Source organism: Chlorocebus sabaeus, chromosome 8 (genome assembly GCF_047675955.1).
Source record: "Chlorocebus sabaeus isolate Y175 chromosome 8, mChlSab1.0.hap1, whole genome shotgun sequence".
NCBI lineage: Eukaryota > Metazoa > Chordata > Mammalia > Primates > Cercopithecidae > Chlorocebus > Chlorocebus sabaeus.
In genome coordinates, this window is record NC_132911.1 from 42,762,981 (window position 1) to 42,790,560 (window position 27,580).

Sequence of the window (27,580 nt, forward strand, 5' to 3'; positions counted from 1 at the left end):
AATATCCTTTATTTCTTTCTCTTGCCTGATTGCCCTGGCCAGAACTTCCAACACTATGTTGAATAGGAGTGGTGAGAGAGGACATCCTTGTCTTGTGCCGGTTTTCTAAGGCAGTGCTTCCAGCTTTTGCCCATTCAGTATGATATTGGCTGTGGGTTTGCCATAAATAGCTGTTAATATTTTGAGATACATTCCATCCATACCTAGTTTATTGAGAGTTTTTATCATGAAGGGATGTTGAATTTTATCGAAGGCCTTTTCTGCATCTATTGAGATAATCGTATGTTTTTTGTCATTGGTTCTATTTATGTGATGTATTACATTTACTGATTTGAGTATGTTGAACCAGCCTTACATCCCAGGGATGAAGCCGACTTGATGGTGGTGGTTAAGCTTTTTGATGTGCTGCTGGATTCAGATGGTCAGTATTTTACTGAGGATTTTTGCATTGATGTTGATCAGGGATATTGGCCTGAAATTTTCATTTTTTGTTGTGTTTCTGTCAGGTTTTGGTATCAGGATGATGCTGGCCTCATAAAATGAGTTAGGGAGGAGTACCTCTTTTTCTGTTGTTTGGAATAGTTTCAGAAGGAATGGTACCAGCTCCTCTTTGTACCTCTGGGGAAATTCGGCTGTGAATCCGTCTGGTCCTGGGCTTTTTTTGGTTGGTAAGGTGTTAATTACTGCCTTAATTTCAGAACTTGTCATTGGTGTATTCAGGGATTTGACTTCTTTCCTGGTTTAGTCTTGGGAGGATGTATGTGTCTAGGAATTTATCCATTTCTTCTAGATTTTCTAGTTTATTTGCATAGAGGTGTTTACAGTATTCTCTGATGGTAGTTTGTATTTTTGTGGGATCAGTGGTGATATCTTGTTTATCATTTTTTGTTGTGTCTATTTGATTCTTCTCTCTTTTCTTCATTAGTCTGGCTAGTGGTCTATTTTGTTAATCATTAAAAAAGCAACCAGCTCCTGGATTCATTGATTTTTTTTTTTGAAGAGTTTTTCGTGTCTGTCTCCTTCAGTTCTGCTCTGATCTTAATTATTTCTTGTCTTCTGCTAACTTTTGAATTTGTTTGCTCTTGCTTCTCTAGTTCTTTTAATTGTGATGTTAGGGTGTCGATTTTAGATTTTTCCTGCTTTCTCCTGTGGGCATTTAGTGCTGTAAGTTTTCCTCTAAACACTGCTTTAGCTGTGTCCCAGAGATTCTGGTACATTGTGTGTTTGTTCTCATTGGTTTCAAAGAACTTACTTATTTCTTCCTTAATTTCGTTATGTGCCCAGTAGTCATTCAGCAGCAGGTTGTTCAGTTTCCATGTAGTTGTGCAGTTTTGAGTGAGTTTCTTAATCCTCAGTTCTAATCTGATTGCACTGTGGTCTGAGAAGCTGTTACGATTGCCATTCTTTTGCATTTGCTGAAGAGTGTTTTACTTCCAATTATGTGGTCAATTTTAGAATAAGTGTAATGTGGTACTGAGAGGAATGTATATTCTGTTGATATGGGGTGGAGAGTTCTGTAGATGTCTATTAGATCTGCTTGGTCCAGAGCTGAGTTCAAGTCCTGAATATCCTTGTTAATTTTCTGTCTTCTTGATCTGTCTAACATTGACAGTGGAGTGTTAAAGTCTCCCATTATTGTTGTGTGGGAGTCTAAGTCTCTTTGTAGGCCTCTAAGGACTTGCTTCATGAATCTGGGTGCTCCTTTATTGGCTGCATATATATTTATGATAGTTAGCTCTTCTTGTTGAATTGATCCGTTTACCATTATGTAATGGCCTTTTTTGTCTCTTTTGATCTTTGATGGTTTAAAGTCTGTTTTATCAGAGACTAGGATTGCAAGCCCTGCTTTTTTTTTGCTTTCCATTTGCTTGGTAAATCTTCCTCCATCCCTGTATTTTGTGACTATTTGTGTCTTTGCATGTGAGATGAGTTTCCTGAATACAGCACACTGATGGGTCTTGACTCTTTATCCAGTTTGCTAGTCTGTGCCTTTAAATTGGGGCATTTAGCCCATTTACATTTAAGGTTAATATTGTTATGTGTGAATTTGATCCTGTCATTATGATGCTAGTGGTTATTTTGCCCATTAGTTGATGCAGTTTCTTCATAGTGTCAATGGTCTTTACAATTTGGTATGTTTTTTGCAATGGCTGGTACCAGTTTTTCCTTGCCGTATTTAGTGCTTCCTTCAGGGTCTCTTGTAAGACAGGCCTGGTGGTGACAAAATCTCTCAGCATTTGCTTTCTGTAAAGGATTTTATTTCTCTTTCGCTTATGAAGCTTAGTTTGGCTGGGTATGAAATTCTGGGTTGAAAATTATTTTCTTTAAGAATGTTGAATATTGGCCCCCACTCTCTTCTGGCTTGTAGGGTTTCTGCAGAGAGATCTGCTGTTAGTCTGATGGGCTTCCCTGTGTGGGCAATCTGACCTTTCTCTCTGGACGCCCTTAACATCTTTTTCTTCATTTCAACCTTGGTGAATCTGACGATTATGTGTCTTGGGGTTGCTATTCTTGAGGAATATCTTTGTGGCATTCTCTGTATTTCCTGAATTTGAATGTTGGCCTGTCTTGCTAGGTTGGGGAAGTTCTAGATAATATCCTGAAGAGTGTTTTCCAACTTGATTCCATTCTCCCTATCAGTTTTAGGTATACCAATCAAACATAGGTTTGGTCTTTTCATTTTGTTTATTTTATTTATTTATTTATTTATTTATTTTTGAGATGGAGTCTTGCTTTGTCACCCAGGCTGGAGTGAGTGCAGTGGCACGATCTCGGCTCACTGCAACCTTCACCTCCCAGGTTCAAGCAATTCTCCTGTCTTAGCCTCACATTCAAGCAATTCTCCTGTCTTAGCCTCACGAGTAGCTGGGACCACAGTCGCCTGCCATCGCACCCAACTAATTTTTTTATTTTTAGTAGAGATGGGATTTTACCATATTGGTCAGGCTGGCCTCGAACTCCTGACCTCAGGTGATCCACCCGCCCTGGCCTCCCAAAGTGCTGGGATTAAAGGCGTGAGCCAGCTGGGCACAGTGGCTCACACCTGTAATCCCAGCACTTTGGGAGGCCGGGGCGGGTGGATCACGAGGTCAGGAGATCAAGACCATGCTGGCTAACACAGTGAAACCCCGTCTCTACTAAAAATGCAAAAAAAAAAAAAAAAAAAAAATTAGCTAGGCGTGGAGGTGGGTGCCTGTAGTCCCAGCTACTCGAGAGGCTGAGGCAGGAGAATGGCGTGAACCCGGGAGGCAGGGGTTACCGTGAGCCAAGATTGCGCCACTGCACTCTAGCCTGGGCGACAGATCAATACGGTGTCTCAAAAAACAAAAAAATAAGACATGAGCCACCGTGTCTGGCCAGCAATTTCTTTTCTGTCCTTTTAGGAACTGATTTTTGTATTCAAGGAAAAAAATTTAATTTAATCTGATTGGTGGTATATTTCTATTCATTTAATTCAATTTGTTTTCCTTATTATTTAGAATAAAACCCACATTCTTGACGTAACTTATGAGGACCTAAGTGACATGCCTCCCCGATCCTGAGCCCTGGACCTTGTCTTCCACCCCTTCCCCAGCCACACTGACCTTACTGTTCTTGGAGTTTATCAAGTGCACTGCTACCTCATAACTCTGCCCGTCGTAACCTCTGTCTTGCATCCCCCCACCTGTAACTGTATGGTCTGCCTCTTCATTCCAGGATTCTGCTCAGTTTTAAACTTAGCATAGAGGGCTTCTTTGACCATCCATCTAAAATACCAATCCCTTGGTCAGGTGTGATGGCTCACGCCTGTAATCTCAGCACTTTGGGAGGCCAGGCAGGTGGATTACTTGAGGTCAGGAGTTCGAGACCAGCCTGACCTACATGGTGAAATCCCATCTCTACTAAAAATACAAAGTTAGCTGGGTGTGGTGGCACACGCCTGTAATCCCAGCTTCTCGGGAGGCTGAGGCAGGAGAATCACTTGAACCTGGGAGGTTGCAGTGAGCCAAGATCATGCCATTGCACTCCAGCAACAAGATCAAAACTCAGTCTCAAAAAAATAAAAAAGAAATAAAAAATAAAATACCAGTCCCACTCCTCCAAAACCCCCAGTAGTTTTTCAGTGTAGAATAAACATACATTCAGAAAAGCATACTGTATGTACATGTACATTTTAAAGGTAATTGTGAAGTGAGCAGCCATGTGACATAGGTCAGTTGAATGTCACCAGCACCTACCAGGGCTTGTGTTTACCTTCTTGATCACAACCTCTTTCCTCACCTCCTATCCAGGGAAAACCATGATTCCCAGGTTTTTAAATAATTATTTTCTTGTTTGTGTTGATAGTTTTACCACCTGTGTGTACATCTAGTTATAGGATGTTTAAAATTTTATTTTCTTCATTTGCTGCATTATTTGCTTTTCTCTGAGTTTGCTTTCATTGTTTTTGTCTATTTTTGATGTTGGAAATGCCTCAAATATTTTAATGGTCCTTAGTTGTTTGTTGACATTTAAAAGTAAACCACTATCGAAAACTGATTGGAATCTGAGTTGGGGGTGCTTTTTGAGTGGTACATTTCACTGTAGGATTGTCAGGCAGAGACCTGCCCATTTGTCTGCATATGAATCATTTCATGTGGGAACAGTCAGTTTCCCTATAAAGAAATCCTTCATGCTCCTCCCTGACATACGTATTTTGCTGCCAGTGTTTTGGCAATCAAATGGAGTGAAGGTGACTAGTAAGAATCTTACTGTTGGGCACATGAATTTATATTTAATCTCAGGTCTTTCTGGTTCCTCCTAGTTCTTAACCTCTCTAGGTCTACTTCTTCAAAGAATATACACACCTTTCTTCTTGGAGTACTCAGTTTTGTTTTGTTTTTTATCTCGATGTACATGCCACATACCAGACTAGGAACTAAGTTGCTGTAACTCAAGATAGTTATAATTTAGGGTATGGTAGGTAAAAATAGAAATTGGGAGTGAAATGGAACATAATAATTCTGTCCTTGGCAATGAGTTTCTGGTAAAACAAACTAACCTTGATCAAGTTTTTTTTTTTTTTTTTTTTTTTTTGGTCATATAAATGTAAATGCAATTATAATCCTTTTATCTCCATTCAGATTTTAGGACAGCAAATTAATGACTTTACCCTTCCTGATGTCAACCTTATTGGGGAGCATTCTGATGCAGCAGAGCTTGGAAGGATGCTTCAGCTCATCTTAGGCTGTGCTGTGAACTGTGAACAGAAGCAAGGTAATTTGTTTCAAGTTCATGTTTGCATTTAAAATAAGGAAAGTATTGTATATTGTATATTTTATATATAAATCACCAGTACCAACAGTAACATCTGTTTAAGACCACCCCCAAAGAATGCCTTTTTCTACAGTTTTACTAGTAATTTGTTTTTAAGCTTAAATGAATTTTGCACATTAAAATAAATTTGATTGGGTGATATTTTTTCCTTTGTACAATACCACACAATTCCTTGAGTAGATAATGACACTGAATGCAGTGAAATTTGCTGGTAAATTGACAACATCTACCTAATCTGGAAAAAATGAGCAGAGACATACAGCAGTTTAATAGATATTCAGGTCTGCTTTCCCAACATATATCTGTAACAGATGCCTTCAGGTTTTCCTTTTCTTTTTTTAGGCATATTGTATTTGGAAAACATTTGCAAGTTTGCCTCTGCTGTGGGGAAAAAGAGAGGGAAGAGTATCATTATATGCAATGTTTAAATAATAAAAAGAAATTTTGAATTGGGTTTCCTAACCCAAAATCTGGTACATACTTTTCCTTAAGAAATTACTCCCTGACAAAGATCAGATAGTTGTAGATGTGTGGTGTTATTTCTGAGGGCTCTGTTCTGTTCCATTGGTCTGTATCTCTGTTTTGGTACCAGTACCATGCTGTTTTGGTTACTGTAGCCTTGTAGTATAGTTTGAAGTCAGGTAGCGTGATACGTGCTTTGTTCTTTTGTTCTTTTGGCTCCAGCTTTGTTCTTTTGGCTTAGGATTGACTTGGCAATGTGGGCTCTTTTTTTGGTTCCATATGAACTTTAAAGTAGTTTTTTCCAATTCTGTGAAGAAAGTCATTGGTAGCTTGATGGGGATGGCATTGAATCTATAAATTACCTTGGGCAGTATGGCCATTTTCATAATATTGATTCTTCCTATCCATGAGCATGGAATGTACTTCCATTCATTTGTATTCTCTTTCATTTTGTTGAGCAGTGGTTTGTAGTTCTCCTTGAAGAGGTCCTTCTCATCCCTTGTAAATTCGATTCCTAGGTATTTTATTCTCTTGAAGCAGTTGTGAATGGGAGTTCACTCATGATTTGGCTCTCTGTTTGTCTTTATTTTTGTATAGGAATGCTTGTGATTTTTGCACATTGATTTTATATCCTGAGACTTTGCTGAAGTTGCTTATCAGCTTAAGGAGATTTTGGGCTAAGACGATGGGGTTTTCTAGATATACAATCATGTCATCTGCAAATAGGGACCATTTGCCTTCCTCTTTTCCAAATTGAATACCCTTTTTTTCTTTCTCATGCCTGAATGCCCTGGCCAGAACTTCCAACACTATGTTGAATAGGAGTGGTAAGAGAGGGCATCCCTGTCTTGTGCCAGTCTTTAAAGGGAATGCTTCCAGTTTTTGCCTATTCAGTATGATATTGGCTGTGGGTTTGTCATAAATAGCTCTTATTATTTTGAGATATGTCCCATCAATACCTAATTTAATGAGAGTTTTTAGCATGAAGGGCTGCTGAATTTTGTCAAAGGCCTTTTCTGTATCTATTGAGATAATCATGTGATTTTTGTCGTTGGTTCTGTTTATATGCTGGATTATGTTTATTGATTTGCATATGTTGAACCACCCTTGCATCCCAGGGATGAAGCCCACTTGATCATAGTGGATAAGCTTTTTGACGTGTTGCTGGATTCGGTTGCCAGTATTTTGTTGAGGATTTTTGCATCGATGTTCATCAGGGATATTGGTCTAAAATTCTCTTTTTGGTTGTGTCTCTGCCAGGCTTTGGTATCAGAATGATGCTGGCCTCATAAAATGAGTTAGGGAGGATTCCCTCTTTTTCTATCGATTGGAATAGTTTCAGAAGGAATGGTACCAACTCCTCCTTGTACCTCTGGTAGAATTCAGCTGTGAATCCATCTGGTCCTGGACTTTTTTTGGTTGGTAGACTATTAATTATTGCCTCAATTTCAGAGCCTGTTATTGGTCTATTCAGTGATTCAACCTCTTCCTGGATTAGTCTTGGGAGGGTGTGTGTGTCGAGGAATTTATCTGTTTCTTCTAGATTTTCTAGTTTATTTGCATATGCATAGAGGTGTTTATCGTATTCTCTGATGGTAGTTTGTATTTCTGTGGGATCCTGACAAAAACAAGAAATGGTGAAAGGATTCCCAGTTTAACAAATGGTGCTGGGAATACTGGCTAGGCATATGTAGAAAGCTGAAACTGGATCCCTTCCTTGCACCTTACACAAAAATTAATTCAAGATGGATTAAAGACAAATGTTAGACCTAAACCATAAAAACCCTAGAAGAAAATCTAGGCAATACCATTCAGGTCATAGGCATGGGCAAGGACTTCATGTCTGAAACACCAAAAGCAATGGCAACAAAAGCCAAAATTGAGAAATGGGATCTAATTAAACTAAAGAGCTTCTGCACAGCAAAAGAAACTACCATCAGAGTGAACAGGCAACCTACAGAATGGGAGAAAAATTTTGCAATCTACTCCTCTGACAAAGGGCTAATATCCAGAATCTATAAAGAACTCAAACAAATTTACAAGAAAAAAACAACCCCATCAACAAGTGGGCGAAGGATATGCACAGACACTTCTCAAAAGAAGACATTTATGCAGCCAACAGACACATGAAAAGATGCTCATCATCACTGGTCATCAGAGAAATGCAACTCAAAACCACAATGAGATACCATCTCACACTGGTTAGAATGGCGATCATTAAAAAGGAAACCACAGGTGCTGGAGAGGATGTGGAGAAATCGGGACACTTTTACACTGTTGGTGGTACTGTAAACTAGTTCAACCATTGTGGAAGACAGTGTGGCGATTCCTCAGGGATCTAGAACTGGAAATACCATTTGACCCAGCCATCCCATTACTGGGTAAATACCCAAAGGATTATAAATCATGCTGCTGTAAAGACATGCACAGGTATGTTTATTGCGGCACTATTCACAATAGCAAAGACTTGGAACCAACCCAAATGTCCAACAATGATAGACTGGATTAAGAAAATGTGGTACATATACACCGTGGAATACTACGCAGCCATAAAAAATGATGAGTTCATGTCCTTTGTAGGGACATGGATGAAGCTGGAAACCATCATTCTCAGCAAACTATCTCAAAGAGAAAAAACCAAATACCACGTGTTCTCACTCATAGGTGGGAATTGAACAATGAGAACACTTTGACACAGGAAGGGGAACATCACACACTGGGGCCTGTTGTGGGGTAGGGGGAGAGGGGAGGGACAGCATTAGGAGATCTACCTAATGTAAATGACGAGTTAATGGGTGCAGCACACCAACGTGGCACATGTATACGTATGTAACAAACCTGCACGTTGTGCACATGTACCCTAGAACTTAAAGTATAATAATAAATAGAAAAGAAATTACTCCCTGACTTATATTTTAGATGTTGCCTTGACTGTCTTTTAAAGGAAAGAATAGTATTATGTATATCAAAATTGTTTAATTTATTTTTAAATAATTGTACAACTTTTAGAAATACCATAGGAGGCCGGGTACGGTAGCTCATGCATGTAATCCCAGCACTTTGGGAGGCCACTGTGGGCGGATCACTTGAGGCCAGGAGTTGGAGACCAGCCTGGCCAATATGGTGAAACCTCGTCGCTACTAGAAAAAAAAGGAAAAAAAAAAAATAAGCTGAGTGTGGAGGCACACTCCTTTTATCCCAGCTACTCAGGTGTCTGAGGCATGAGAATCACTTGAACCTGGGAGGCGGAGGTTGCAGTGAGCCAAGATCACACCACTGCACTCCAGCCTGGGCGACAGAGCAAGACCATGTCTCAAAAAAAGAGAAAAGGAATACCACAGGATATTTTGTATTCACATACTCTGGCAAGAAAACCCTGAAAAACCTGGAAAACCTTGGGATTAATTTTCACATCGATAAACAGGCTTGTAAAATTAATGGGGGCAGGCTCAGTGGCTCAGGTCTGTAATCACAGCACTTTGGGAGGCTGAGGCAGGTGGATCACGAGGTTAGGAGTTTGAGACCAGCCTGGCCAAGATGGTGAAACCCCATCTCTACTAAAAATACAAAAATTAGCCGGACGCCTTATTGGGCGCCTGTAATCCCAGCTAATCGGGAGGCTGAGGCAGGAAAATCACTTAAGCCTGGGAGGTGGAGGTTGCAGTGAGCCAAGATCGCGCCACTGCACTTTAGCCTGGGTGACAGATCAAGACTTTTTCTCAGAAAAAAATAATAAAATAAATTAATAGTATCTATCACTGCTAGAAAAATTTCTCACTAAGCGTGTAAATCTGAAAACTGTCTTTTATTTTTTCCCATGTCCTTTGTATTGCAATCTAAAATACCCCATTTTAAGCTCCCAGAGCTGAAATGACCCAATATATTATATCATTGTTATTACATTGAAGTACAAGATTAAGAGCATGAGCTGCAGTGTGCCTCAACCCGTGAATTTCCACTCGTTTCCACCTCTTGCAGACAATCTGAAGGACATTGAGTAGATCACTTAATCTCTGTATTTTAGTTTTTTAGTAAAATAGAGATTCAGTATAGTACCTACCTCCTAAGGTTATTGTGGAAACTAAATAAGATCGCGTATATAGAACAGTACAGTGTCTTGCACATAGTAGTGGTTCACAAAACATTAGTTATTACTAGGAAACGTGAACACATTATAAGTTTTACATATAATATTTTATTCTATTTTATTTTTTCGAGATGGAGTCTTGCTCTGTTGCCCAGGCTGGAGTGCAGTTTCATGATCTCAGCTCACTGCAACCTCCGCCTCCTGGATTCAAGCGATTCTCCTGCCTCAGCCTCTTGAGTAGCTGGGATTACAGACGTGCACCATCATGCCTGGCTAATGTTTTGTATTTTTAGTAGAAACAGCGTTTAATCATGTTGGTCAGGCTGGTCTCGAACTCCTGACTCCATGCACCTCAGCCTCCCAAAGCACTAGGATTGCAGGCATGGGCCACCACCCCAGCCTATATATAGTATTTTAAAACATTTTTGTTCAATTGTTTTATTGTGTGTTTTTGTGAACTTTCAGGTAGCCACAATTTTTGTTTGTTTGCTTTTTTGGTTTTTTTTTTTTTTTTTTTGAGACGGAGTCTCGCTCTGTTGCCCAGGCTGGAGTGCAGTGGCGCAGTCTCAGCTCACTGCAAGCTCCACCTCCTGGTTTCACGCCATTCTTCTGCCTCAGCCTCCAGAGTAGCTGGGACTACAGGCGCCCGCCACCACGCCCGACTAATTTTGTATATTTTCAGTAGAGACGGGGTTTCACTGTGTTAGCCAGGATGGCCTCGATCTCCTGACCTCATGATCTACCCACCTCGGCCTCCCAAAGTCCTGGGATTACAGGCGTGAGCCATTGCGCCCGGCAGTAGCCACAGTTTTTTAAATGTCATTAGGTGGTGTGCAATGATTATATTTATTTTATCAATAAATGGAATGTAAATTAGTAAAACCACTAAAGTAGAATTAGAGAAGGCTATTCTCAGTAAGTTAACTTTTAATTTACAGATTTTGTTAATTAAATGTAGTTTTATGTGTACAGCAAGTCCAAGTTGACAGATTTGCACTTTGTTGAAGCTACTTGAAGACCAGTCTTGATATATAGATAATAATGTAATTAATATCTTTTTATAGTTCTTCCAAACTGCTTATCTAATCTTAAATAGCTTTTTTCCTCTATTGACAACTACTGATTTGCATAGAAATCACTTGTTTTCTAAAAGCTGCAGTTCAAATTTATGCAATAAAGCAGATCAGTTTTACCTTACATTCATTTTTTCTTCTATATTCAATTTATTTCACAAATATTGAACTTATACATTACATTAGGGGCTAGGAACACAGTATTAGACAGAACAGACAAGTGCTTGCCCTGGAGGAACTTGAGTGGAAGGACATTAAATAATGCCACAGATAACCTGTATGGTGAGCGCAGAGGTGAGTGTTCCGCAGCTACAGCTTAAAGGGAGATAGCCTGGGTTTGGGGTCAGGGAAGTTATTTAAGTAAAACTGTGGAAGACAGTGGGTTAAGAGTAATGTAAATAGTGGAAACTGAATGTAGGAAAGACCTAGGTTATCTCTGAGGAATTAGAAAACCCGCCAAACTATAATTGGGGTATAGTGAGAAAAGGATGAAGGAAAATTAGGCAAGAGATAGGGGCTATTATAAGTGATGACAGCACAGTATGTAACTATTACTTATGTTGAAGATGATGGATTTTTTTTTAAGCCCAAAGGCTTTTTTCTTGTTTCCGCACCCTTTACCCCTTGTAGTGCAAAGCAGATTTCTATTAACTTGTTGTTTGTACTTTTTTGGTGTTCCGTGGTATGTTTAAAAATAGACAGCATTATTTTCTTGAAGCTATGACTACTTTTATTGGTCTCTAATTCAGTATTTTTTAAAACAATGTATTTCTCTATCTAGCCCCATTCCTATTTTATCATACCGTTTTCTTTCTTTCTTTTTTTTGGGCGGGGCGGGGGACGGATTCTCAGTCTGTCACCTAGGCTGAAGTACAGTGGTGTAATCTTTGCCCACTGCAACCTCTGCCTCCGAGGTTCAAGCAATTCTCCTGCCCCAGCCTCCTGAGTAGCTGGGATTACAGGTGCGCGCACCACCACGCCTGGCTAATTTTTGTATTTTTAGTGGAGACGGGGTTTCCCCATGTTGGTTAGGCTGGTCTCGAACTCCTGACTTCATGATCCGCCTGCCTTGGCCTCCCAGAGTGCTGGGATTACAGGCGTGAGCCACCGCACCCAGCCACCATTTTCTTATAGTAAATTTTAGTTTGCTTATTCAGTTTAACTCAAGAATTAAATATGGAATTTTCTGAAATTGTGATCTATGTATATTCCTGAAGTGTCTAACAAGTTTTCTGTCATAGATTAGGAGATTCATATACATAAGATTTGAGACATTAAATCTCTGAGTAGATGCTTTGATTTTAAGGTAGGAATAGAAATTATTTAATTAAAGTTGATCCTTTTAGGAAATTCATTGACTTCTGGAATTCTCCTTAATATGTAGGGGTCTTTGGAAGTGCATAACTGTTGAGAGTCAGCTAATTATATTTACTACAGAATAGGACTAGGAAAAGACAGAAGTGTTACCTATATGCATATTCCAATGGGAAAGAAGATAGTCAATTATAATACTTTTTGAAGTTCTCACTCAGAACAAATTTTCTGTAGGAACACCTAGATTGAGTTCCCCCCAAAATTGTGTAAATAATGGAAACTTATTGAACAAAATTTTAACATCTCATTTGTCTAGATTCAGGACATCCTCTGCTCTCAGGAACACAGTAGAGTGCTATGAATCAAGTACATGAGTGTCTGAGTGGTTAAATATTAGCTGTCACTGCATATTTATGGTATATAACATAAAACTCACTAAAGCAGTTCTGCTGTTTACTGCCTGACTCACTTGGGATGAGATACTTAACCTGTGTCTTTGTCTGCACAATAAGGATGTAAAAGCTGGTTGTCATGAAGAGTGAATGAAATTGTGTGTGTGTGTGCTTTGTACTCCATAAAACACTGTACAGATTAAAAGGGGCTTATGTTTAAATGTGTTTGCTAATTAGAAGTTGTGAGGAGCATCTGTTGGGGATGTTGACTCAGTGCACATTTGTCTTGGCTATCTTACTTCTCAAATTGGGGCAAATAAAATGGTGGTAAATTTGAAAAAACAAAGATTAGTAGTATAAGACACACTAATGATAATTGTTATTTATTATCTTCCTTCTGTCTGGTACCTAAAAATGCTTTTTACAGACCAGGAAGCTGGGACTCTTAAGTGTTATGTGACTTGCCCAATACTTCCTACCTGTGAGAGGCTAGACAAGGACAAAAACTCATGTTTCTTCCACATTTAAACTTAATATTCCCTGTGATAAACTATGCTGTGAATTTTAGACAGTGAAGCCTTCAGGATAAGCTGCCTCACATAGCACACCTCATTTTCCAGCATTGCCTCATAGACACACACCCAGTAATATCATATCATTTGTATTTTGGACTTTTAAAGATTCACAAATTTTTTTATTTAAAAAACTGTACTGTAATTTAGTTCTCATCATCATTTTATCATTTAGCATTTTACGGTGTTCGCGGGGAAGGGCCTTGACGTGGCAACACCGCTTCTTAACTAACGCTTCCCCTCTCACACCTACTAACCCCTCACCCTTCGAGTCCACTGTTATTTCCTTCACTTTCAACAGGCTGTCATTAAATTCTCCTTCCCCATTATCAGTGCCGCTGCTGCTTCTCTTCCATGTTCACAGTGTCACTTTTAGAGCTGTTTAATCATCCTACCTGTGCTGGTTTCTTCATAGCCTTTGAATTCTGTGTTCGATACTTTTGAACAGGGCATCTAAAATCTCCCTTTCTGTATTCCAACACTCATAGGGTGATTCTCATTAAGAAAACAAAACTAAAAATTGAGCTCAGACTAAAGGAATTCTTTTTTTACTAAATAGTGATTAAGTTATGATATTCCTATTGTTGGCCTAAGAACAATGCCTATGATTTAGTCGTGTTATGTATGTTTGTACTTACAACCAAACGATTGGGTACAAGTAGCCTTAGGACAATGCTTCCTTAAAAACATGTTTCTGATAAACTAAAGCTTTAGCATTAACCAGAAGTCATAATTTAATAGTATTGTAAAAATACCTCATTTATTTTAAATCCTCTATTGGGTAGAGGATTACAATTGTCATTTCAACTACATGAATCTCTTGTCAAAAGAGTACTTTGAAACTATCAAAGTACTCTTGAGGGGTCTTTCATGGTAAGATCCCTCAAGGAGTGAGGTTTTATTGTGTACGTTGTTTGGATGTATGGGGTTGGAGAGGTACGTTGAGCCTAAAATTTCCTAATTACTTTACTTTTTTACGTGTTTCTTACTGCAACATATTTACCGTATTTGTTGGAGTCCACCTGGGCTATTGCCTTTTTATCCTTAATATCACTTTTGTAATCCATTGTTGGATTCAGAAATGAAAACTGCTTCCGGGGCTTTTTTAGAAGGCAAGAAATTATTTTCAGGTTTGTCATTACTAATAACAAAGAGATCTTTCTATTTTTTGGCAGTAGTGAGGATGAATTTGATGAAGTTGCTGCTTTAGCTTATTGGAGGTGTGGATCATTTTATTTTTTGTGTTTGACTGTTCAAGTGCCTTAGTGAGAAGGGGGAAGTAGTAGAACAAGGAGTTCATCTGTAACCGTGAACAGTCAATTGTGATAACTCACTACCCTTAGACCAGTCAATAATTATTTTAAAGCCTGGGATTATACAATATTTGTTTAACTATGGTATCAATTTGTATGTTAAATTCATCTCAATTCTTTGTCCTAAGCAGCTCTCAGTTTCATTTTTTTTATTTGCTGTTGAAGAAAATATTAAAGCAGGCTGGGCACGGTGGCTCACACCTGTAATCCCAGCACTTTAGGAGACCGAGGCGGGCGGATCATGAGGTCAAGAGATCGAGACCATCCTGGCCAACATGGTGAAACCAGGTCTCTACTAAAAATACAAAAAGTAGTTGGGCGTGGTGGCACATGCCTGTAGTCCCAGCTACTTGGGAGGCTGAGGCAGGAGAATTGAGTGAACCCGGGAGGCGGAGGTTGCAGTGAGGCAAGATTGCACCACTGTACTCCAGCTTGGCAACAGAGTGAGATTCCATCTCAAAAAAAAAAAAAAGGAAATATTAAGGCAGAAATTAATGCAGCACGTTGATGTCACATAAAAAATAAAGCACAGAATTCAGGTTTTTTTTTTAACTGTATAGCAAAGAGTAATGTGAAAGGTAATTTTTAGATGTTAGAAAAAAAAATACGGAGTTTTTTCCATCCTGGTTTCAGGCTTTACCATTTCATCGTTTTACATTGGCACGTACTCATGCCAATATTCCATTGTCGTGACCTGTAGCTATAGCCCCAACTTTAGAAGGAATGTTGAAAGGGAAAGCAAAGATCTTAAGGAATAGTGTGATTTTCGGACTTGACCAATACATTTAATGGTGTATGTGGGATTCCTAGGAAGAATCAAAACACAGGGGAACGACTTATAAGGATTTATGAAGTATGAGCCTTAACTGCCTTGACCATGTTTAACTTGAACAGTGACATTCCAGATTGTTCTTGTTTTCAGAGTACATCCAAGCCATTATGATGATGGAGGAGTCTGTTCAACATGTTGTCATGACAGCCATTCAAGAGGTATGTTGGAGCTTCATGCTTATAGTTTATGAAAAATTAAAGGAGTGAACGTGAGTATAAATAATACAAGTAGAAAAATTTGAAAGAGATTTTCCTCATTTTTAAAGAGTTTTTACTTTACATTTATGATATAACTTTTCTTGTTTTTGTTCTAAAAAATCATACTCATTTAAATTTTCCAATTTTATTTAAATCTTAAACATTTATTTTGCAGATATATATATAACTATTCCTAAAATTTTTTTTTTTTTTTTTGAGACGGAGTCTCACTCTGTCACCCAGGCTAGAGTGCAGTGGTGCGATCTAGGCTCACTGCAACTTCCGCCTCCTGGGTTCAAGCGATTCTCCTGCCTCAGCCTCCCGAGTAGCTGGGACTACAGGTGTGTGCCACCATGCCTGGCTAATTTTTTGTATTTTTAGTAAAGATGGGGTTTCACCGTGTTAGCCAGAATGGTCTCGATCTCCTGACCTCGTGATCTGCCCGTCTTGGCCTCCCAAAGTGCTGGGATTACAGGTGTGAGCCACCATGCCCGGCCAACTATTCCTAATTTTTTAAAGTGCCCTTAATGAAATAGTAATAGCAGACTAATTCCTAAAGCTAATAATAAATAATATCTATTATTGATTTATTTGACCGAGTCTCACTCTGTTGTCCAGGCTGGAGTGCAATGGCGTGGTCTTGGCTCACTGCAATCTCTGCCACCAGGTTTAAGCAATTCTCCTGTCTCAGCCTCCTGAGTAGCTGGAACTACAGGCACATGCCACCATGCCTGGCTAGTTTTTGTATTTTTAATAGAGACAGGGTTTTACCATGTTGGTCAGGCTGGTCTCGAACTCCTGAACCTTAGGTGATCCACCCTCCCCAACCTCCCAAAGTGCTAGGATTACAGGCGTGAGCCATGGCGCCTGGCCAAATAATATCTATCTTAAACCAGCAGTCTTCCTCACACTTAACTAGTGGTTTCCTGTTTGGTAGAAAATGAATCTTCACCTCCAGCCATTCCCAAAGCAATTTCTGCATGAATATTTACGTTTTAAATGTAAAACCTAAAACTGTAAAAGTAAAAATAAAATAGAGATTAATAGCTGGTCAAGTTCAGGATGTGAGAATGTTTTTAATCATAAAAGCAGTGGAAGAAACCCTTAAGGGAAATCACAAAGTGTATGCAGGACATGAATATGCACCTAACATAGAAAAATACAAAAGACAGGCTGGTGCGATGGCCTCACACCTGTAATCCCAGCAGTTTGGGAGGCCAAGGCGGGCGGATCACAAGGTCAAGAGTTTGAGACCATCCTGGCCAACATGGTAAAACCTCGTCTCTACTAAAAATACAAAAATTATCTGGGTGTGGTGGTACATGCCTGTAGTCCCAGCTACTCGGGAGGCTGAGGCAGGAAAGTCGCTTGAACCTAGGAGGCGGAGGTTGGAATGAGCTGAGATCGCACCACTGTCCTCCAGCCTGGTGACAGAGTGAGACTCCATCTCAAAAAAAAAAAAAAAGAAAAAAATACAAAAGAAAAACATGAAAAATATTCAATTAAATGCAAATTAAGATGAAGTTGTGCTTAAAAAATCTTGCAATGACTTTTGACACCAACTACCCAAAGTTAGGCCAAACTTCACAGATTTAAAGGTATCACTCTCTACAGACTGCCCACAGTTCAGACACCAGCTCCAGGCTCAGGGGTCTCCAGTCCACCCTGTCATCTGACCAACTGCCTACAAATTCCAGGATTCCCACTATCTCCACACATTCTGTAATTTACTGGAACAACTAACAGAAGTCAGGAAGGATAACAGCTTTATTACAGCAAATGGATATAAATAAAATTAAATGCATTTCTGGATTAAGTTTCTGTTAAACCAAAAAATGCATAGGGTGAGGTCAGGGAAGGTCCCAAATGCAGTTTCTTTTGTCCCCCACCCCATGGTAGCAATATGCAGAGTATTGCCAACCAGAGAAGCTTACCTGAGCCTTTATATCCAGAATCTTTGTTGGGGTTTCATTACATCTGTATGTTTGATTCAATCAGTGACCATGATGTCCAAATCAATTTTCAGCCTCCTTTGTTTCCCAGAGGTCAGGCCGATAACAAAGCCCCAGCCTTCTGATCACATGATTGGTCTTTCTGGAGTGGCCAGCTCCTATCTGGAGTCATCTCGTTAGCTTAAACTATCTAGGGGCCCACTGCGAATAGCAAAGACGACTCCTATCTCTAGGGAAATTCTTTATTACCCCGCAAAGTTTTTAACGAGTTCATTAGTTTAGCAGTCAGCACCAGATGGCAGGAATGCAAACTGGTGTATCTTTTAAAAATGTTATCCCCTTTTATATAATATAAGATTAGACTGGTCATGTTAAAATACCAAACTATAGTTACCCAACCAAGATATGAGTTTAATTTGCTCTCAAGTGGTCCTGGGTTGATGTGGAGGCTCTATAGTCATCAGGAACCCAGCTTTCTTCCATCTTGCTGCTGTGCCATTCTTAATACGTGATTCCCAGCTAGTGGTTCAGTGCTGGCTTTCACGTTTGTATTTCCAGCCAGCAGAAAGGATTGAGGAAAGGTTTATCCACCTCCTACAAGTAAATTTGCAGGAATTCTCACTCCTGTTAGCCAGATATTACCCACCTAGCCACATGGGGGAGTCTGGGAAATGGGGTCCTTATTCTAGATAGTCAAGGACCCAACCAAAATTCCAGGCTTCTGTTACTAAGCAAGAGCAGGGAAAAGAATAAGAGGACCGCCAACCATTCTGCTTTACTGTAGTTGATCCTGTAATTCCACTTTTAGGAATTTATCCTAAAAAAAAAAAAAAAAAAAAAAAAAAAAAATGTAAAATACGGCCAGGCGCGGTGGCTGACACCTGTAAATCCCAACACTTTGGGAGGTCGAGGTGGGTGGATCACGAGGTCAGGAGTTCAAGACCAGCCTGGCCAACATAGTGAAACTCTGTCTCTACTTTCAAAATAGAAATATTAGCCGGACGTGGTGGCACATACCTGTAATCCCAGCTACTCGGGAGGCTGGAGAATGGCTTGAACCTGGGAGGTGGAGGTTGTAGTGAGCCGAGATTGCGCCACTGCACTCCAGCCTGGGTGATAGTGCGGGACTCCATCTCAGAAAGAAAAAGTAAAATACAAAGATACATAATAATGGTCATAACAAGCATTTGATTGGGCTGTGACTAAGCAATTTCCATTTGTTAGCCCATTTAAATTTCTGTACACTTGCAATTAATGCCTCCAAATTTATACTTAAAATGGTTAAAATGGCAATTTTTGTCATGTATATTTATCACAGTATAAAGGAAAATTCACTACAATCCTGTGAGGTGTATATTATTGTCTTCATTTTATAAAAAGAAACTGAGAGAGTTTGAATAACTTGCTCAGGTTCACACAGGAAGTAGTGACTGAGATAGTACTCAGGTCTAAGCAATCTGAGTGCAGAGCCCATACCTACAACCATTGTGCTATATCCCCGCAATATAGTGTGCTTCAGTATTATTTACTAGTACTAAAGCATTAGAAATAACTACCCAGCGGTGGGACAATGGATAAATAAATTATGGTATACCAATATACTGGCATAGATATTGAAGCATATCTTTGAAAAATATTTAATGACATAAGGGAAAAGTCATACTAGGTTTAAAAAGGTAGATAGAAAGCACATGAACAATATGATCCCATTTCTGTTAAAAATTAAGATGAAGGAAAACAAATAAACTTACTTAATGTTAACTCTCCAAATAGCTGAATTTTCTTTACCCTTTTCTATATTTTTAAATTTTTCTGTAATAACAGGTGGTATATGTATAACCAGGAATGTTTTTAAAATTAAATCTGTGACCAAGTGACTTTCTTTCTATGAACCTATCCCGAATTTTCTTTACCCTTTTCTATATTTTAAATTTTTTCTATAATAGGTGGTATATCTATAACCAGGAATTTTTTAAAATTAAATCTGTGACCAAGTGACTTTCTATGAACCTATCCCAAGGAATTATTTAAAAACTCAGACCAAGACTGGACACAACAATGTTTATCAAACTATTCTATATTAACAGAAACGTGAAAACAATGTATATCCATTGGTAAGCCAGTGTTTTAATTGTGGTACATCCATATGATGGAATATTACATAGTTGATAAAAATGTGTTAAAGGGTATCTTAGGACAGAAGGAAAAAATTTTAAATGTCAAATGACCAGAACAAGATATAAAGTTGTATGTAAAATAGAATCCCAATTAGAGTTTTAATATGTCTATTATTTGCATATTCATTTAGCAAATACTTATTGAGTACCCAGTATGTACCAAGCACTGTAGTCAGCACTACGGATACAACCATGAAAAAGATAGACATGGTCTCTTGCCTCACAAAGCATAAGTCTCATAGGAGATGCTGGAAGAGATGGAGTTGAAAGCACAGTTGGGGATTAGCCTTGGGTGAGAAGAAGAGCCCTTGTGTTGTAACAGAAATGAAGAAAGGAAGGGGTGGGCATGCCTGTCACTAAGTTTGTAAATTAGGGTATTGGAAATTCTTATCTGAAGGCAAGATAGTCTGATGATGAGTGTGGGTGAGTTGGTGAGGTTTGAGAAGCAGGAACAGTGTGGAATAATCTCTGATGAAAATGAGGCTGCTGGCTGGGGAAAACAGCTGTGCTTTTTGAGTAGCATTGAAGCCCCAGTTGAGATTGAAAACTTTATTAATAATGACACCAGTTTTGTGGTTTTTAAATTTTTTTACCTTCTCAATACAGTTGACCCTTAAACAGCATGGGTCTATTTTATGCAGGTTTGGATTGTACAGGTCTACTTTTGCGCAGTTTTGTTTTTTTTGGTTTTTTGGTTTTTTTACAACCAAACACAGATGGAATATACTGTCTTTGCAGGATGTGAAACTCACATGTACAGAGACCAGCTTTTCGGAAGTTCTGCAGGGCTGCCTGTGGGACTTGAGTGTGTGCATGTTGATATATGCCTGAGTCCTAGAACCAGTTCCCCATCTATACCGTGGGGTGACTTTAGCAGTCAGGGTGTAGGTAGCGTATAGGCAGTTGTAGCTGGATTAATCTTGGATTGAGATTTTGACAGAAAAAATGAGGTCAGAGGAGAGTAGAGAATATTGACAAAAGTCATAGAAAGACATGAAATCTAGAGAAAATAATTGATTAAACAAGTGATGAACCTAGGAATCGAAAATAAGGAGGGGACAATGGTAGACAATGTTAGCAGAAGAAATCAACTACATTCACTATCAAGTCTGAGCTAAGTGAGGAAGAAAGTGAAATGGTGGGCTAAGACTGAAAGACAAGGAGAAAGTACAGAGGGATGGGGCCCAGAAGTCTTATTGATGTTGAGGAACAGATAAAATATAATGAGAGGCCTACGATGAGAGATGGTTGTGCTCAAAGTAGGATACCTAGATTTTTATTGAGAGCTGTTGCTGGAATCACAAGATCTCAACAGTGCATCGCCCAGGCTAGAGTGCAGTGGCTATTCACAGGTGTGATCACAGTTCACTGTATTCTCCAACTCCTGGGCTCAAGCATTCCATCCACCTCAGCCTCCCGAGTAGCTGGAACTAAAGGGTGTGTACCACAACACCCAGTTATACATCCCCACATTACTGATTGTCCCTCTCCCTTTTGTCTTTAAAACAGAATATAAGAAGGAAACAGCAGGCAACTGGGACCATTTGAGTCTCTCCCTGACAGTTGTCATAACCAGAATTCTGTTCCCTTCTCCCGAGAGATCCAGAAGATCTCTGGATCTTCTCTCTTTGCAACGTAAGAGTTAGGGCGTCAGTGTGTGTGTGTTATCATTAAACATTAGCCAGTAATTTTCGCTAATACTGATGTTGTCCACATTTGTTCTTTAGAAATAAATGGTATTGCTATTTTTAGTGAGAAGCCACTATTTTTAAGTATGTAGCCACATTTTAATTTTAATAACTTGTTTTTGTGATAAGAATAAGTAATACTAGATTGTTATTACTAGGCTTGCAATGAAAAAGAGCATCAGGATTTAGATCTCTAATTCAATTTATTATTTTATTTACTTCTTTTTCTCTTGCCCTGTCTTATGGTGCTGATAGCCCTCTAATTTTATTTATTTATTTATTTATTTTTATTATTTTTTTTTTTTGAGAGGAATCTTGCCCTGTCACCCAGGCTGGAGTGCAATGGTGCCATCTCGGCTCACTGTAACCTCCGCCTCCCAGGTTTAAGTGATTCTCCTGCCTCAGCCTCCTGAGTAGCTAGGATTACCGGTGGGCGCCACCATGCCTGGCTAATTTTTGTATTTTTAGTAGAGACGGGTTTCACCATGTTGGTCAGGCTGGTCTTGAACTCCTGACCTCATAATCTGCCCGCCTCTGCCTCCCAGCCCTCTAATTTTAAATGAAGGCATTATTCTGGAGTGGGGACAAAAAAAGTTCCAGACTCAGAAGCTTTAATGTAATGCAAAGTGTTTTACGTCTGTGTTTTCATTTTAATTTTTATATTTCTATAGTGGCTGGGTATTAATCTTCTTATGTTAAGTATTTTATGTAGAATGTCTTTTTTGTCTTATAGTTATAGTCATTTAAATCTTGATTTCAGCTGATGAGTAAAGAATCCCCTGTCTCTGCTGGAAATGATGCCTATGTTGACCTTGATCGCCAGGTATATAATTTTACATTGTTTTTATTCATGAAAAGGTTGAAAAGGATAAGCTTCAGATGTTAATGAAAAGAATGGGTTAAAATTGCTTTTGGATTATATTGGTATAATTCTTTATATTTTACCTAAAATTTTAAGTACATAAGCTATTTTACTAATGGAATTTACACATTTATAATTAAGTTTGTAATTTGTAATAAAATGCATTTGCAATTAAAGTGCCATTGCATAACCTACTTTGAAATAGGTTAATTTTTTTAGTTTATTGTGATTCCTGTTTTCTAATCATGAATTTTTATTTTTCTGTTAGTGATAGCAGTGTGCCACATTTAACACAATAGATGTTACAGCTTATGATTATATGAATCATAAGAATAAATTCATGTCATTTGCTAGAAAAATGAAATATACAGTTGTCATTTTCTTGAAAAATGACATGTCAGATTCCTGGAAAATGACATGAATTTATTTTTATGATTTGTATCTAATGCAAAAGATTCTTACCTTTTATTTCCTTTTGTCAGTTGAAGATGTCTTCTTGATCCCACCCCTCATTTCTGTGAAGTAGTGAATAATTAAATGCTCTGAAGAACTACTATATTTTTAAAGGAATCCTGCAATGTATTTTTTATGATTTTAACGGAAAAGTCACTTTGTACTTTTAAATATCGCTTCCTTTTTTTTTTTTTTTTTTTTTTTTTTAAGACCGAATCTCAGTCTGTCGCCCAGGCTAGAGTGCAGTGGCACTATCTCGGCTCACTGCAAGCTTCGCCTCCTGGGTTTTCACCATTCTCCTGCTTCAGCCTCCCGAGTAGCTGGGACTAAAGGCGCCTGCCTCCATGCCCAGCTAATTTTTTTTCTATTTTTAGTAGAGACGGGATTTCACCATGTTAGCCAGGATGGTCTTGATCTCCTGACCTTGTGATCCACCAGCCTCAGCCTCCCAAAGTGCTGGGATTACAGGCGTGAGCCACCACACCTGGTCTAAATATCACTTCTTAATGAAGTGTTAATTACACTGTCAAGTTCTGTGTTCAAGCTGTTTTGTACATCTCACGCAATACATGAATAGAAATCTTTGTTTTCTTTGTCTTCTTTCACTCCCTCCCCATGGTTTAAAAATGTTTTGCAGAAAAACCTTTGTACATGTTGCAATTTTCACCCAAGCTTTCATTTTTTTTTTTTTTTTTTTTGGTCTACTACACAGAGGTTTGGTCACATGAAATGAAGAGACAATAAAATTTTCTTTTAATCAATTTTTTTTCATACTTTTGCTAACTTAAAGAGTTTATATAGTAATGAGATACAACTCAGGAGTGTTTGGTTTATGTTGACAGTAAATAAATTTTTTAATGGTGCTACACAAATTAACATAAGATTTTTTCCTTCAGAAATATTTTTGTTTTCTTAATCTCAGGAGATGCAAATTTTCATCATATTCTAACTCTTTTCACGAGAGTTTTTGATAGTTTTTTTTTTTTTAACTTTAAGTTCTGAGATACCTGAGCAGAATGTGCAGGTTTGTTGCATAGGTATACATGTGCCATGGTGGTTTGCTGTACCTATCAACCCATCATGTAGGTTTTAAGGCCTGCACTCATTAGGTATTTGTCCTAATGCTATCCCTCCCCTTGCCCTTCCATAAGATTTTGATATGACTCTCCTTCGCCCACCCCCAGCATAAGGTTTTAATATGACTAAAACACTTGTGTTGAAATGTTCTCTGTTCTTGTGATAGTTTGCTAAGAATGATGGTTTCCAGCTGCATCCATGTCCCTACAGAGGACACAAACTCATCCTTTTTTATGGCTGCATAGTATTCCATGGTATATATGTGCCACATTTTCTTAATCCAATCTGTCACTGATGGACATTTGGGTTGATTCCAAGTCTTTGCTATTGTGAATACTGCTGCAATAAACATCATTCTTAGCAAACTATCACAAGAACAGAAAACCAAACACCGCATGTTCTCACTCATAGGTGGGAACTGAACAATGAGATCACTTGGACTCGGGAAGGGGAACATCACACACCGGGGCCTATCATGGGTAGGGGGGAGAGGGGAGGGATTGCATTGGGAGTTATACCTGATGTAAATGACGAGTTGATGGGTGCAGCACACCAACATGGCACAAGTATACATATGTAACAAACCTGCACGTTATGCACATGTACCCTACAACTTAAAGTATAATAATAATTAAAAAAAAAAAAAAAGAAAGAAATGTTCTAGCTGCATATTCTGACAATTAAAATCCCTATTCCTCTAGCACATATATATTTTACGAAGGTAAAATTTCTCAGTTATTAAAGAATTATCCTTACTAAGAACCAGGTAGTCTAGATCAAAAAAGATGCATACAAAATCTTGATATGGGGAATGAGCCAAATTCAAAGGACGGAAAAGACAAGACAGAGTAAAAGAAATTAATTTAAAGTTAAAAGTGCTGTCTTTGTACTCTTCCACAGGATTCTTGATTTCCTCCTGTACCCTTCCCTCTTCAAGAAAGAAAGAGGGGAAATGTTTTAATTCTGTGTGGAACATACAAATTATTAATTGTTACCACTTCATATTAAAATGTTTATCTCTTTGTTTCTAACCAGCTTAAGAAAACTACAGAGGAACTAAATGAAGCTTTGTCAGCAAAGGAAGAAATTGCTCAAAGATGCCATGAATTGGATATGCAGGTAGGAAATTTGTTCTGTGCACTGCCTCTTTGAAACATACCACTGTTAGTACCACCAAATGTGCTGTGTACTGCCATATAGTACATCTTAACTGTAACGCAACTCTTTTTTAGGGAAAATATGGCTGGGCGCAGTGACTTACACCTGTAATCCCAGCACTTTGAGAGGCTGAGGTGGGGGGGTCACTTGAGCTCAAGAATTCGAGACCAGCCTGGCCAACATGGTGAAACCCCATCTCTACTAAAATACAAAAAATTAGCCGGGTGTGGTGGCGGGCGCCTGTAATCCCAGCTACCTGGGAGACTGAGGCAGGAGAATTGCTTGAATCTGGGAGGCAGAGGTTGCACTGAGCAAGATTGTGCCACTGCACTCCAGCCTGGGTGACAGAGCAAGACTATGTCTCGGAAAAAAAAATGTTTAAGTAGAATTGTCAAAACAAAAAAATTCAAGAGCATAATTAAAGTTGAGAATACCTTTCACAAATAACAGACAAGAATAAGATTATTTGTCTGGAATTTACTTTGACTAAAGTGGGGGACATACATGGGAGACATAGTTGGCCAAGTTTTGGTACTTGTTAAAGCTAGGTTATGCATATGTAGAGTTCATAATACCAAGCATTTTGCTTTGAAAGGCATATGAGTTGGTCATTGCATTGGATGCATATTGAAGAAAGTAATCACATCACACTTGTTGGGTTATCTAGAAAATAATATTTACAAAGTCATAATGTAAGTGCTGTTAATTGCATTTCAGATTTTAGAATTTATATACAAATGCTAAGTTATAATAAGATTACATTATTTTTATAAGCAGAATATAAGTATCTTTAGTGACATAAAATTAAATTTATATACTGAGATTGGCAAACTACGGCTTGCTTTCTGTTTTTACAAATACAATTTTATCATGGCTCCTTTATGTATTGTCTGTGGCTTCTTTCAGGCTTCAATGACAGAGTGAAGTACTTGCCTAAAACATTTACAATATGGTCCTTTACACCAGAACAGTTTGCCAATCCCAGGTATGGACAGATTGCAAAATGAATGATAGTGTTGCAGAGAGGTTATGAGAAGAGAAGAGGTAGCCCTACAGCATATTTTGCTGTGGAGAAAACAGCAACACAGTCATAAGCATGTAATCTTTAATGTAAACTTTATTGGTTTTCAACATTTAGAATTGTCCTATAGAGAAACATTATTGTAAAAGTTAAGATGCCAATGACAGAGTTTGAGAAGTAAAACAGGAGTGATGAAGGAAAGGGACAGCCAGAAATGATGGCTTTCATCTTACCAAGTAGGACATCTAGAACTACTTCTACAGGGAGACAATCGTTACATGGCTAACTGCTCCTTGTCATCCAACCTCAGCTCAAAAATCACCTGATTTATTTGTCATAAAATGTCAGGCACTGGAATGCATCAGGCACTGAAGTAGGTCTAAAGTAGGTCTCTTCAGGAAGGCCTTCCATGTTGAGTAATCCCAAATAATCAACCAGTCTTTTTTGTTGTTCTTATTTTAATTCTCTGTGTACTAGGCTGTATTGTTATAAAGAAATACCCAAGGCTGGGTAATTTATAAAGAAAAAAGACGTTTAATTGGCTCACGGTTCTGCAAGCTTTCCAGCATGGCTCCAGCATCTGCTTCTGGTGAGGGCCTCAGGAAGCTTCCAATCATGGCAGAAGGCAAAGGGGAAGCAGCTGTGTCACATGGCAAGAGCAGGAGCAAGGGGTGGAAAGTTGCCATACACTTTTAAACAACCAGGTCTTGCAAGAATTCCCTCACTTATGAGGACGCTACCAAGCCATTCATTAGTGATCCAGTGCTGTGATCCAAACATCTCCCACCAGGCCCCACCTCCAACATTCGGGACTACATTTCAACATGAGATTTGGAGAGGATAAATATCCAAACCATATCACTCTGCATAGCACTGCATAGCACTTTTTATTTCTTTTTACATGTATTTATTAATTTACTTTCTTGTGCAATGATTTGTTTTTACTTATAATTTGTTTCGAATATATAACACATGAGTAAGAACTTCCCTTTTTTCATCTCCATATCCCTTGCACTTAGAAAAGTGCAAGGATACCATACCTAGCTCATAGTAGGTGAGTGAGTGAATGAGTGAGTGGATGGGTGACTGAGTGAAATATCAATAAGTAGTTTAAAGTTGCAGAGGTGATCAGTGAAGGAAGTGAGAATAGTGATTAACTATATTTATGGTAGGAAGGAATGGCACAAGTTGCTGTAATCAAACATGTCAGAAGAGAGAGTCACTAGATAATGTCTAAGGTTGATAAGTCAAGAAATAATTGTGTAACATTATTTAGATATGGAAAGTAACCAAAAGCAGTAAAATTAGGAACAGTAAAAACTTCTCTGGAGAGTGGGAAAACTCCATAGGAAACTGTAGCTTTTCGTTATAAGCCCCTTTGCTTTGTTATTTTCTTAAATAATCATGTTTATGTTTCATTTTGTTTTTTGAGACAGGATCTCACTCTGTCACCCATGCTGGAGTGCAGTGGTGCAATCTTGGCTCACTGCAACCTCCGCCTCCTGGGCTAAAACAATCTTCCCACCACAGCCTCCTGAGTAGCAGGGATTACAAGCGCACACCACGACGCCCAGCTAATTTTTTAATGTTTTGTACAGTTGGGGTTTTGCCATATTGCCCAGGCTGGTCTTGAACTCCTGAGCTCCAGTGATCTG

The 27,580-nt window shown here is 38.7% G+C and overlaps 1 protein-coding gene across 4 annotated transcripts in view; it reads left to right on the forward strand.

The window, feature by feature from the left end:
* Positions 1 to 27,580, forward strand: part of HOOK3 (hook microtubule tethering protein 3) — a 137,476-nt gene that overhangs the window by 41,518 nt on the left and 68,378 nt on the right. For all 4 annotated transcript variants that reach the window (XM_073018060.1, XM_073018059.1, XM_007962356.3 and 1 more), the window contains exons 5-8: positions 5,103 to 5,235; positions 15,431 to 15,498; positions 22,115 to 22,177; positions 24,782 to 24,865. In XM_073018060.1, the coding sequence (XP_072874161.1) occupies positions 5,103 to 5,235; positions 15,431 to 15,498; positions 22,115 to 22,177; positions 24,782 to 24,865 (348 nt within the window). The remainder of the gene's footprint in view (positions 1 to 5,102; positions 5,236 to 15,430; positions 15,499 to 22,114; positions 22,178 to 24,781; positions 24,866 to 27,580) is intronic.